The sequence below is a fragment of the Tachyglossus aculeatus genome, chromosome X4 (genome assembly GCF_015852505.1).
Source record: "Tachyglossus aculeatus isolate mTacAcu1 chromosome X4, mTacAcu1.pri, whole genome shotgun sequence".
Classification (NCBI taxonomy): domain Eukaryota; kingdom Metazoa; phylum Chordata; class Mammalia; order Monotremata; family Tachyglossidae; genus Tachyglossus; species Tachyglossus aculeatus.
Window position 1 is genome coordinate 43,149,159 of NC_052098.1, and position 14,213 is coordinate 43,163,371.

The following is a 14,213-nucleotide window of genomic DNA, read 5'->3' on the forward strand; positions in this document are numbered from 1 at the left end:
CTGCTATTCAACAAAACTCTTCTGAGGGAAGAGGGAAGCAGTATAGCTAATGAGGAACTGATGTACCTCTGATTATTTACTTTTTCAATGGATACAGCAGAATTGGAGGAAAATACAAGAATTGCCTAGGTGTCACAGAGGGGTTTTTATTTTAGGGTATTTGTTAAGCATTTACTATGTGTCAAGCATCGTTCTAAGCTCGGGAGTAGAAACAGTTAATCGGGTTGGACACAGTCCCTGTCCCACATGGGACTCACAGTCTAAGTAGGAGGGAGAACAGGTTTCGAATCACTGTTTTTACAGTTGACAAGACCGAGGCATAGAGAAGTGAAGCGACTTACCCGAAGTCACACAGCAGACAAGGTCCCCTGACTCCCAGGCCCATGCTCTTTCCACTAGGCCATGCTACTTCTCAACAGAGAAGCCAACAGAGGTGGGCTAGAGGTGAATCTCCGGAAGACCAATGGCTGTTTTGCCTGGAAGGGTGCAGTCACATGAATGGGGATAAAAGTGCCGAACTGAAAAACTGCATCTTCCACTGGAGGGATTTCAACCACCAGTGTGAGTTCAGTGTGATTGACTGGATAGAGAGAGCCTCTGAGGGAATATGAGGCTTGCTTTTCTAAATGAAAAAGAAATACATTTTATTGTAACCATGCTTGTCTTTAAGATGGATAGAGAGCATAGGTGCCAACTTCCTCTCCCCCTCCCCTCCTTTTTCTCCACCTTGTCCCCTTCTCCATCCCCCCGTCTTACCTCCTTCCTTTCCCCACAGCACCTGTATATATGTATATATGTACATATTTATTATTCTATTTATTTTACTTCTCTGTCTCCCCCTTCTAGACTGTGAGCCCACTGTTGGGTAGGGACCGTCTCTATATGCTGCCAACTTGTACTTCCCAAGTGCTTAGTACAGTGCTCTGCACAAAGTAAGTGCTCAATAAATACGATTGATTGATTGATTGATTTTCATTTTGAGGGTGGGGGTGAAAAGGGTGCAGGGACTTTAGTTGGGGACGAGTCACCATTTTGGGTCTTTTAGGCCTGGACTGGCACTGTGGCTTAGTGGCAAGAGCACGGGCTTGGGAGTCAGAGGTCATGGGTTCTAATCCTGGCTCCACCACTTGTCTGCTGTGTGACCTTGGGCAAGCCACTTAACTTCTCTGTGCCTCAGTTGCCTCATCTGTAAAATGGGGATAAAGACTGTGAGCCTCACGTGGGACAACCCGATTACCTTGTATCTATCTCAGCGTTTAGAACAGTGCTTGGCACATAGTAAGCGCTTAACCAAATACCATAATTATTATTATTATCTCGTGTCTTATCAGAGACCTGGGAGGAGCAAGCCTGGGAGTCTGACACCAAAGGCCCCTCTGATAAGATGTTCACTATATCATTTGGGGTACCATTTGTTTGATCCAAATTTTAGTTTGTTCATCTATAGTCAGGAGTTTCTCCATTTTCTGTGAGATTTTAGTAGCTAGAAGGAGGACTTGTGTATGGCTTACTTTCAGAATTTACAGTTTGACATTCCACTGTAAGGAACAGCCATAAGGCAGTACGCAAAAGGTACATGCCCTGGGAGGAGAGACAGATCAAAATGGGCATTTTTCGGGTTTTCCTCCCAGCACCTGTGATACTAAAGCATGGGAAGTCCCAGAATATTTACTGGTTCAAATCGTAGTTTGGCAGTGTGGTTTATGTTTCAGAAATATAAGGTAATTCCAATGACAGAGTTGACAAAATTCCAAAAAAAAAAAGATAAAAAGGCAAACTGTGTCTCAGCATTCAAAATAGCATAAATACAGTATTGGCCCATCAGTTTGCAACATATTGAAAGTGGTGCTGTGAGTCAGTGACAGGAATAGGATGTTTTCTCACTTCTCTTTGAGCTTTTGAAATTGTCAGTAAGTTTTGTTTGCAAAATATCCAGACAGATTGCCAAAATTAAATGTTGTTTCTGCTATTCCAATTCATTCAGTATTTGTGTTATATTCTAAACAAGAATTTTAGGTTTGTGCCCCAGACAGATTGGCTTTTGTTTCTGCATTCTTACCATATGGTGAATAGTATAGCCACCATAGAGTTCCACTTACCAGGACATAAACCGGTGTGCAGTATGAAGCACGTAAAGCATAAATTTTATTTTTTTTAATGACATTTATTAAGTGCTTACTATGTGCCAAGCACTGTTCTAAGCACTGGGGAGGTTACAAAGTGATCAGGTTGTCCCATGGGGGGCTCACAGTTTTAATCCCCATTTTACAGATGAGGTAACTGAGGCACGGATAGGTTGTGACTTGCCCAAAGTCACACAGCTGATAAGTGGCAGAGCCAGGATTTGAACCCATGACCTCTGCCTCCAAAGCCCGGGCTCTTTCCACTGAGCCACACTCTCTGTGCTGTAAATGCTGTTTACAGTAACATTCATGGTATTTGTCAAGTGCTTACTTTGTCCCAAGTACTGTGGTAGATGCCGGATAATAGTAATAATAATACTGATGATATTTGTTATGTGCTTACTATTTGCCAAGCACTGTTCTAAGCACTGGTGCAGATACAAGTCAATCAGGTTGTCCCACATGGGGCTCACAGTCTTAATCCCCATTTTACAGATGAGGTAACTGAAGCACAGAGAAGTTAAGTGACTTGCCCAAGATCACACAGTTGACAAGTGGCGGAGCCGGGATTAGAACCCACGACTTCTGACTCCCAAACCCATGCCCTTTCCACTAAGCCACACTGCTTCCTCAGCAGCGTCAGGTCAGACGTGGTCCCTGTCCCATATGGAGAATAGATATTGAATCCTCATTTTTACAGATGAGGAAACCGAGGCACAGAGAAGTGAATGACTGGTCACACCACAGGCACGTGGCAGAGTTGGGATTAGAATGCAGGTCCTCTGACTCCGAGATCCATGCCCTTACCAGTAGGCCAAGCTGTTTTGTTTATTCAGGGAAAAGCTCAAAATACCAAGTAGTGACTTGAAACTATTTTCAGGGTTTGGTTTAAAGGCTTTTTTGGCGACTTGGAAGAAGGCAGGCTTAAAATTTTCAAGACAGATCAAACGGAGTGAAAAGTATAAATAACTCTCTGGATTTCTAGAGCTTTGTTTTTTTTAAAAAAAGACGCCATGCTCCGTAATCACATTTCCATGAAAGCATCCCATTGCTTCTGATTTCTAAGCAGATTGAACATCCAGGGGGCTTTGTGCAGTGACATTAAGCTTCCCACTTTTTACTTTTTGTCTCCTGAATTGTTTTTCTTTTCTAATTGTTTCATTCTTCTTCCCTTTATTCTGCTCAGTTGTTGCATTTTGACGCTCTACTTCTACTTTATCTCCTTTGCTACTGTACCCTAAATATCAGTCCTAGCAGCATGGCCTAGTGGATAGAGCTTGGGCCTGGGAGTCAGAAGGACCTGGGTTCTAGTCCTGGCTCCACCATTTGTCTGCTGTATGACCTTGAACAAGACACTTCACTTCTCGGGGCCTCAGTTACCTCATCTGCAAAATGGTGATTAAGACTGTGAGCCCCTTGCGGGACATAGACTGTGTCCAAACCAATTAGCTTGTATCTACCCCAGCGCTTAGTACCTTGCACGTAGTAAGCACTTAACAAATGATAAAAACCAAAAAAAGAGGGAATTTCAGGCCTAATCACAATACAATCACAATGTCATTTCTTGAGAGTGCAGTTCTATTGTGATTACCTGTATTGTGGCATTTGTTTCCCCAGCCTTCCGTATTATAAATTAGGATCTGCTCTGGAACCTCTGGGAAAGTAATATGAAGTTCCTTTACATGCTACATACTCTAATGATAAACGTCTTTAAAGATTGTTTAATCTTTATTACAGGAATTGAAACATAACATTACAGTATTAAATGAGAAGTTGTAATATGATTATGGATCTTTGCAGGAGGCTGCAGAAGTAGAAGCTTATGAAGATCTGGCCAATTTAGGTTGTGGAAGATCAGCTTTTTTTTCTTCACAGAGTACTTTGAAGCAGGTAGATTCTTTCTGAACACCTACGCCCCTTTGAACTTCTCTCTCCATCGGGATGGTTTTCTTCTTCTACCAGATTCATATTCATATAATAATAATCGTAGTATTTCTCAAGTGCTTACTATGTGCCAGGCACTGTACTAAGCTCTGGGGTGGCTCCAAGCAAATCGGGTTGGACACAGTCCCTGTCCCACATGGGGCTCAGAGTCTCAATCCCCATTTTACAGATGAGGAAACTGTGGCCCAGAGAGGTGAAGCAACTTACCCAAGGTCACACAGCAGAGAAGTGATAAATTGATATAAGACGTTTTGGTTCCAAAATTTTAGCTGGTGGTGGAAGGACCCTAATTTCTTCTTATTATTAATTGTATTTATTGAGCGCTTACTGTGTGCAAAGTAGTTTACTAAGTGCTTGGGAGAGTGCTATATAACATCAGACACATTCCCTGTCCACAGCGAGCTCACAGTATAGAGGGGGAGACAGACATTAATATAACTAAATAAATAGATAAATAAATTACAGGTATATACAGATATATACATACGTGCTGTGGGGAAGGGAGGGAGGATGAATGAAGGAGCAAGTATGAGTGGCTCAGAGGGGAATGGGAGAAGAGGAGAGGAGGGCTCAGTCAGGGAAGGCTTCCTGGAGGAGATGTGCCTTCAATAAGGCTTTGAAGTGGGGGAGAGCAATTATCTGTCTGATATGAGGAGGGAGGGCATTCCAGGCCAGAGGTAGGATGTGGGTGAGAGGTTGGCGGCGAGATAGATGAGATCTAAGTACAGTGAGACAGTTAGCACCAGAGGAGCCAAGTGTGTGGGCTGGGTTGTAGTAGGGGAGCAGTGAGGTGAGTTAGGAGCAGGCAAGGTGATGGAGTGTTTTAAAGCAAATGGTGAGGAGTTTTTGCTTGATGCGGAGGTGGATGGGCAACCACTGGAGTTTTTTGAGGAGTGGAGAAACAGGGTCTGAATGTTTTTGAAGGAAAATGATTCGGGCTGCAGAATGGAGGATGGACTGAGATCAGGAGGCAGGGAGGTAGGCAAGGAAGCGGATACAATAATTAAGGCGGGATAAGATAAGTGCTTGCATTAATGTGGTAGCAGTTTGGATGGAGAGGAAGGGGTGATTTTGGCGATGTGGCGAAGGTAGAACTGACAGGATTTAGTAATGGCAAAATCCTAAATCTTCATCCTAAATCCTAAATTCTTCATCTGGTTCAGCATTATGAATGCTCATGATGTACTGGATCATCAAAGTTCAATGAGGACCTTTTTAGATAGCGGTTCCTCAATGAGATACACCATGTATTGTGTTAAGCACTGGGGTAGATACAAATACAGCCAGTTCCTGTCCCACATGGACCTCGTAGCATAAGGGGAAGGACAGGTTTTTAATCCCTCTTCTACACGTGAAGACATCGAGGCACAGAGAGGCTAAGTGACTTACCCAAGGTCATCAATCAGTCAATGATATTTATTGAGCACTTTCTGTGAGCAGAGCACTGTACTGAGCGCTTGGGAGAGCACAATAGAACAGAGTTGGTAGACACGTGCCCTGGCCATGGATGAGCATGAAGTCGTGCTGCAGGAAAGTGGCGGAGTCAACGTTGGAACCCAGTTCTCCGGCCTCCCACTAGACAAGCCTCTCCATTCCTGAATTAAGTTGCCTCTCTGTTTCACCAACTAATTTGGTTATCTCACAGGCGCCTCTTCACTGCATTGACAAGCTGACAATTGTAGACACTGCTTCCTCCCAGATCCATTCATTGTTGATTGCTTAATTTCATCCCAGAGCGGAGGGGGTGGATTGACTCGAACTCGGCTGGAACATCAGGGCTGGTCAGGCATGTCTGTGGAATAAGGCACCCATCCGACAAGCCAGGTTGTATCCTGGAGGTAATGATAATAATGATGGTATTTGTTAAGTGCTTACTATGTGTCAAGCACTGTTCTAAGCGCTGGGGTAGGTAGAAGCTAATCAGGTTGGACACAGTCCCTGACCCACATGGGGCTCACAGTCTTAATCGCCATTTTTCAGATGAGGTAACTGAGGCACAGAGAAGTGAAGTGGCTTGCACAAGGTCACACAACAGACAAGATTAGAATCCAGGTCCTTCTAACTCCCAGGTCCAGGCTGTAGCCACTGGATCAAATTGGATCTAGCCACTGGATCGAACTTACAGGAGTGGTTGTTTTTAGGCAGTGTGGCTTAGTGGAAAAAGCACAGGCTTGGGAGTCAGAAGACGTGGGTTCTAATCCTGGCTTTGCCACTTGTCTGCTGTGTGACTTGGGCAAGCCACTTAACTTCTCTGTGGCTCAGTTACCTCATCTGTAAAGTGGGGACTAAGACTGTGAGCCTTGTATCTGATTACCTTGTATCTACCCCAGCGCTTAGAACAGCGCTTGGCACATAGTAAGCACTTAACAAATACCATAATAATAATTATTATTATTATTATTTTGAGGGGTGATTAGTATGTCTGTAGTTTGAATCGCTTTGCAGAGTTGGCACAGCAGTACAGGCTGACAGTGAGTCAGAAGAGGCCTAGGGTTACCCCTCACGTAACGAATGATTTTCACTGGCCGGGATGGAACGTAACACTGCCATCCAATTCTGCTACCCCCAGACTAGGCAGCAATGCACGGAGAGACAAAGAGATAGAAATTAGGATCATAAAGGGCAGCGTAGCTTTCTGCCTCCTGCACTCCAGAGCATGGTGGCAACGCGAAATCAAAGTCCATACCATGTTAAAGGACTATAAGGCCGGCTCGGGGTTGGAGACCGGGACCGAATATGGCAGATGCATCCAGCATCTAGAGTTATTGCAGTCAGTCGTTCAGCCAGTGGTATTTATTGAGTGCTTACTGTGTGCAGAGCACTGTACTAAGCGCTTGGGAGAGATAACAATAAACAGACACATTCCCTGCACTTCCACCACACTCAGCATCAAAATGGGGGACAAGATTACCAGCAGTGAGGTCCTGGGACATAATCAGCCCCTTGGGATCGAAGCAGGGCTCCTAGCAAAATGGCTTTGCCGCGTAGAACATGTGAGGAGATTAGCCGGCAACAGGTTTCCCCAGCAGCTGCTATATGGTAAGCCGGAGAGGCCCTTGAAAGCAGCTGACAGACCAGCCTGATGGGCAGCAGTTGCATGAGGGTTGCCCATCTTTGGTACTTCCCAAGAGAGACTCCACCCGGGGCTCCAGGAGAGTTGTGGGTTCAACTCGGCTTTATCAACCCCCTCACTACCGTGGGGAGGATTCAAGCTTATTCTCGTCATCATAAACACCTGAATTGTGCCTCCTCAGTGATAGATCCACCTTTGAATTAGCTGTCATCAGAAATGCTGGCTGGTAGAGCTTTCTAGTTGATACCAAAGCTTTGACCGAATATGTTTATTGTATAAACACATATACACTTGTTTTGCTTTTAGCCCAAGGCATTAAACAGCTTTATCCTTGGTTTTAGAGATCCTGAACTGTCAGCCATTTGCCGAAACTCCAGTACATTGATTTTGTATCCGGGTGAAGAAGCAGCTAATTTGGAGGAATTGGCACCAAGTCTTCCTAATTGTCCTTCGAGCATCATCATTATTGATGGGACGTGGAGCCAGGCTAAAGACATATTCTACAAGAACTCCCTGTTTCGACTGCCTAAGCAGGTAATGTGGATTGTTTCTCACATTTTTAAAACACTTTTTGAGGCTCCTGTGTACTTTCCTAACCCATGATATTCAGTTTTAGGAAGCTGTTTTTGTGGAAAATCTTGTTTTTGTTTTATCCAATTCAAGTGCAGTTCGCTTGATGTGGTATTTCCATTTCAGTACATTCACTGCTGGGCAAAAGAATGGTAGCAGAGATTCGTGCGGGTTCTTAGGGATTCCTAATTCTAGTCATCTTTGGCAGGTGATTCACAGCTTACTCTAATGTAGTCTTTGAAGTAGTCTGTAATTGAATTACAGGGTTCGTGCAATGTTATAGTGATTTGCCGCGATCTATACTACATATTCTATCAATTGTCACGTGTTAGCTGGATTCCATGTTGCTTTAGAAGAATCCCATGAGGATTTTACACTCGAAGGAGGGAAGTCAGACTCAGAAATGTTTATAAATAGAGTCATCAGGATAAATATTTGAATGTTCAGTTGAAATCATGTATATACAAAGGTGCAGCGTATGAGTATAAATAAGTTCATCAGTGCTAGAAGATGGCTGGTAGGTTTCTGCGAGGCAGAGTTCTGGGAATTAATTGTAGGAAGTGGGGGATATTAGGAGGGCTTTGAGTGTGGGGGTCAACTTTGACATTCGGGGAGGAAGGGAGCTTCGAGTTGGGGGGCATGGTGTGAGTAAGGGGATGGAGGCGGGAGAGTCGAATGAGGTACGGTTAGGTTTGCCCACCTGGAATGATGAGAGGAAAGTGGGGAACAGTAGGTGAAGAGAGCAGACAGGTAAGATGGGGCGAGTTGGTGGAGAGCCTTGAAGTTAATTCCGAGGAGTTTTTGCTTAACGGGGAAGAACACATGAAGCCAGTGGAAGGATTTGAGGAGAGAAGAGTTGTTGGCCAAGCATCACTTAGAGGAGATGATGGTCTAGGAAGCATATTGGGGGCAGAGGAGGAGAGGGAGAAGCTGGAGGCGGGAAGCCCAGTGAGGCAGCTCATGCGATAGTCTAGCAGCAATATGACAAGATCCTGCACCAGGGTGGTGGCACTTTGTGGGGAGAGGAGGGGGCACATTCAGGAGATGTCATCTAGGAAGAACTGGCAGGTTTTGGAGAGTCGATTGAATGCTGTTCTTGCCACTTTTTTCTCACATCTATGTCCACTATGGCTTCTGTTCTGTTTTCCTTTACTCCTCCTTCCCTTCTCCTTTTCCTCTTCCTCTATCTCCTCTTCCTATTTTTTTTCTTCTCTTTTCTCTTCCTCTGTTTCTTCTACCTCCTCTTCCTGCTGATCTTCCTCTTCACCGTCTTCTTCACCAAGGTCGCTCAATTACTGCTCTTTTTTCTGCCTCTCTCCTGTTTCTCCTCTTTTTCCATCCTCTTTCCCTATTGGTATCACTCCAGCTTTTCCAACACTCCAGCTTTGGTATGCTGTTCCCGTATGTTGCCAGTGGTTAAAACTAACACAAGAGAAGGCAAATGTCTTTGGATCTCAGTGGAACAGGAGCATGGAAGCAAAGCAGAAGCCTCACTGATGGAAGGAAGAGCTCTAGCAGAGGAGGAAGAAGAACAGAGAAACAACATGGTCTAGTAGATAGAGTACGGGCCTGGGAGTCTGCCACTAGTTTGCTGTGTGGCCTTGGGCAAGTCACTTCACTTCTCTAAGCCTCAGTTCCCCCATCTGCAAAATGGGGATTAAGATTGTGAGCCCTATGTGGGACATGGACTGTGTCCAACCCGATTAGGTTGCATCTACCACCGTGCTTAGTACAGTGCCCGGCACATAGTAAGCACTTAACAGATACCATGAAAAAACCCCCAACAAAAACCAACAAGCAAGTGGACAGAAGAGGAACAAGAAGCTCCATTGTCAGTAGTTTGAAGGTGAGGAGCAGTAGCAGCAGGATATGTAGGAGCAGAGGCTGAAGTGGAGGAAGAGGAAGAAAAGGAAAAGAACGGGACCTAAAGTAGCTAAAGAAGGAATGCCGAGAGATGAGGGAGTGCTAAACCCCCACTGTAGCCAGGGGCCCTCCTAACCTCTAGTGAACTTGTTGAACGTTCATTTCTATTTTGGATCTTGTGTTTTGTTTTGTTTTAATGGTATTACTTAAGGGCTTACGACGTGCCGTGATGTACTGAGCACTGGGGTAGATACAAGCTGCTCATTGGTCACAGTGCCAGTCCCACACGGGGCTCATGATCTCAATCCCTATTTTACAGAGGAGGGAACTGAGGCCCAGAGGAGTGAAGTGACTTGGCCGAGGCCACTTGGCAGACAAGCGGTGGAATGGGGATTAGAACCCAGGTCCTCTGACTCCCGGGCCGACGCTCTTTTCACCAGACCACGCGGCTTGTCCCATTGGAGTTTAGTCCATTTATTTTAAACAATTCCTTGCTGTCCCAATGCACATACATTTGTATTAATCCTTCATTTTTGAAGGTAATACTGGTGGTAGTGCTATTTACTGGGTTGCTAGCATAGCTAAGAAAACTACCTAACCTGTGGTTCTGTCTTTGCTGGTTACCCTTTAAGTTTTCTTGCACTAGCCAAACAAATAGCCGTATTTCTAAGTAGAATACATTGTTTGGTGTCTCTAACAGAGCAGCAGCTCTTCCTCAGCTGTCATGTTTTTCAGTGAATCAAATTAATCCAATTTCCCTAACACAATGAGCACATTGTTCTGCAGGCATCAGGTGGAGGGGGTCAGGGTAAGAAGCACAAATGGCTGAATGTCAGTTTTCTTTATAATAAAGGAGTAACATTACCACATAATAGAAAACTTCATATACTTGCACTAAGGAATATTGGATATTTGGAATAGAGAGGTAAATTGCTGGAATAAAAGGCCAGAAAGTCACTTTTGATATAGTCTAGACCAATTTTTATTTCAGCATAGTATCAACTCTCTGCCTAAAGTGATAATAATAATAATAAATTAAGACCTCCAGGTACCAGAGAGGAAACACTTTTGAAAGTATTTCTATAGCATGGCTGTCTTCTGTTTCACAATTTTTGACATGTGTTATTTTAAATGATATACTTGGGTCTTTCAATACAGAAATTGGATAAATTCGATAAACAGATTCACTAGGAATTCATTCCATTAATTTTGCATGGTCACAATGAATATTATATAATAAGAATGAATTTTTATTTTATTTCCCTTTCCTTCATTTGGGACCTTGAAAATGGAACTCTGTTAGAGTCAAGGAGGGCAGGCAGAGGTCCTTTATAATAATAACAATTATGGTATTTATTAAGCGCTTACTATGTGCCAAGCACTGTTCTAAACACCAGGACAGATACAAGGTAATCAGGTTGTCCCATGTGGGGCTCATAGTCTTAATCCCCATTTTATAGATGAGGCAGCTGAGGCACAGAGCAGTTAAGTGGCTTGCCCAAGGTCACACAGCTGACGAGTGGCGGAGCCGGGATTAGAACCCCTCTCCTTTGACTCCCAAGCCCATCTTTAGTAGTTATGGCAAAGCTGGATAAAGAAGGCACTAAAAGGATCTGACAAATATGTGAATCTCATTCATTCAATCATATTTAATGAGTGCTTACTGTGTGCAGAGCACTGTACTAAGTGCTTGGGAAGTACAACGATTTGCTAGTTGAAAAGCAGGGGGAAAACTCTTCCAGACCCCCAGGCTTTCGGGAAAATGTCTTCTCCCTTTCAGTCCCCAGAACTCTGTAACTGGGTGAATTTCAGAATGAAAGCACTTTGACTTCCCATTATCTATTACTTATTAATGAGTTTGAGGAGTTTTTTTTCTCATTAAAATTTCCCAGTGAATGGTTTCATGCCTGGAAGTAAATGCTAATGTCCTGCAAAATGTGTAAGTTCTTAACCTCTCGTTTTTTCCATACAGCCCTCTTTGGGGGCATTTGCTGAATTGCATAGCTTTATTTGAATGTTGCGGGTTTTGATCATCCCTGTTACTGAGGATCGGAAGACTCATGTATCCATCTTTTGTCATCTCAGTAAAAGTGAGGGCCATAAATGTCTCCCAGGGTCTTGATTCTAAAAGCTCAGGGCTGTAAATATCTGAAATTCCAACAAAAGAGCCTTGATTTCAAGACTAAAAAGAGCCATTCTTTTGTTCTGAAGCAGAATGAAGAATAAACATAGCCAGAAAAGAATAGCTTATTTTTTTAAAACAGGCATGATTTATTTAAGACTAATGGAAATGGTCACTTTTGCCTAGATAGTTCATCAGAATGTAATAATGAAATAGTTATTAAAAAAACTAAAATATGTCATTTGCCTGGGCACTGGAAAGCCTTTTTCAATAAAGAAAAATATCTCCTATTTCTGTGCAGAAATATGTGAAATAGTGGTGTTCTAACCAACACTTGAATTTTCTTCAGAATAAAATGTGGTTTACATATGTAGTTGACGTGGAACTTTCAAATTAATGACATACTATATCTAGATAATGCAGAAAATGCTCTAATGCACAGCTTCATGAAAAGATTTCAAAAGGTTTAAGAATAATTGCTACATACTGCACTCTGCCTCTCATTCATCCTTTTCCCAAAGTATAATATTTAAAATTCAAAAAGAAAATGTTTTCTATAACATTACCTAGGTTGGTAGGTTAAAAAAGGGGACCAGTTGACAGTACAGAGTGAGTAAAAGGAGTTCAAAAATCTCTGGCTGCCTTCAGTTTTAGGATACTATTACTGTAATTCATTCATATTTTTCTGTCTGCTGATTTTCCTATGGTATTTTGGGTTCCAGTACATAACGTTTTGTGAATCACTAGGGGAGAATACTTTATGGAGAGATTTGTATTTTTTGAATTTAGGCCTTTCCTTCTTTACAGAAATGATGACCGTGGGTGCCATATACAGAATGAATGACCAAATATATGTCAGAAAACTCATCTCCCCCAAAACTTTCAGAAGGCTACTATTTGCAGAGATTTTGTAATCCTTCAAAGGCAACTCATTTTAGAAAGAAGGTTCAGGGGACTTTGATGTGCTAGTTAAAAGTAATTTCTAGCAGCCTTGACCTGTGCATTAAGAGCTCAATTTTGCGTTATGAGGCAAAGTCAGAGCTTTCATTCACTTCACTTAAGGTTTTCATGTGAAATGAAAACCTTAGCAGTAGTTTCCAATGATTTTCTCTAGCATTCAACTCAGAGCCATTCCAGTTCACATGCCCGTATTCATTTCAATTCAGTTATTAGGAATTAGTATTGTTGACCTCGTAATTTAATTATGTTCTTTTCTGGCAACGTTTATAAAATTTACCTGGGATTTCTATCTGGACAGTCATTGAAAATTAAGAACCATTTTCCACAAATCACATTTCGGTCTCTCGGGGATATATTGCTTTGAAAAAAATGCTTTAATGCGTTATTGGTAATGATATGAAGTTTTAGGAATAGTTGGGAAATGTCCTCAATTGTATATGATAGGAATAAAAATGAGTCATGTGAGGGAAAATATAAACAGCCCCAAGAAGAAATCACACTTGAATGGTCACATAGGCCTTACATTTTGACAAAATCCTATGGATTCTTATCTAATTTCAACGTGGCCTTAAAGAGTACTGGTTATGTAGATTTTCAAAAGTTTTCAAAACATAGTTAATGTTCCAAGAAGAAAATGCAAATTAATATGCACCACCTTTTTTATTCGATGATGATTTAATAATAATAACAATAATTATGGTATTTGTTAAGTACCTACTACGTGCCAAGCACTGTTCTAAACTCTGGGGTAGATACAAGGTAATCAGGTTGTCCCATGTGGGGCTCACAGTCTTAATCCCCATCTTACAGATGAGGTAACTGAGGCACAGAGAAGTTGTGACTTGTCCAAGGTCACAAAGCAGCAAGTGGCAGAGCTGGGATTAGAACCCACGTCCTCTGACTCCCAAGCAACAGCTTTTGCTACTAGGCCATGCTGCTTCTCTAGTTACAATATAGGTAGATTTAGGTAACATTTGTCTGAAATTGGTCTTTGAACATGCCACAGGTATAGAAAAATAACCTTTTGTTGCACATTTATGTCTATTTGTTGCATCTTTTCCCTCCATTTTATAACCCTTTGCAGACTGAGGCTATCCAGTTCAAGAGTTTTGCTGATTTTCAGTGACCAACACGGTTCCATTTTAGCTTTTGTAGCAGTAGCAGTGTATAAACTGTAAATGGCAGTTTAACAACATTATTGTTAAAATAGGGTTTGGTTCCCCAAAACTCGTCCCCACCACTGAAGCCTGTGTCCAGGCCCGTGTTGTGGTCAAGGGTCCTTACATGGGCCTGGAAGAAAGTATGTCAGGGAGACATAGAGCCCGGTGTTGATGGTTGAATTGTTTGCTGCTGTGGCAAAGTTAGCGAATAATAAGGTACACCTAGATATTCTTCGTCTGTGTTCAAAGACGGCACTAGACAGAAAAATGGATCTACCTATGCTGAGAAGACGAATGTGTAACCCACTGTCTCTCCCACACTTGGCTCAGTGGAAAGAGCCCAGGCTTTGGAGTCAGAGGTCATGGGTTCGAATTCCGGCTCCGCCACATGTCTGCTG

At 42.7% G+C, this 14,213-nt stretch overlaps 1 protein-coding gene across 1 annotated transcript in view; it reads left to right on the top strand.

Moving 5' to 3' along the window:
- The window catches only part of DTWD2 (DTW domain containing 2), a 175,912-nt gene that overhangs the window by 78,060 nt on the left and 83,639 nt on the right, over positions 1–14,213 (top strand). The window contains exon 4 of the mRNA XM_038769851.1: positions 7,482–7,674. Coding sequence (XP_038625779.1) covers positions 7,482–7,674 — 193 coding nt within the window. The remainder of the gene's footprint in view (positions 1–7,481; positions 7,675–14,213) is intronic.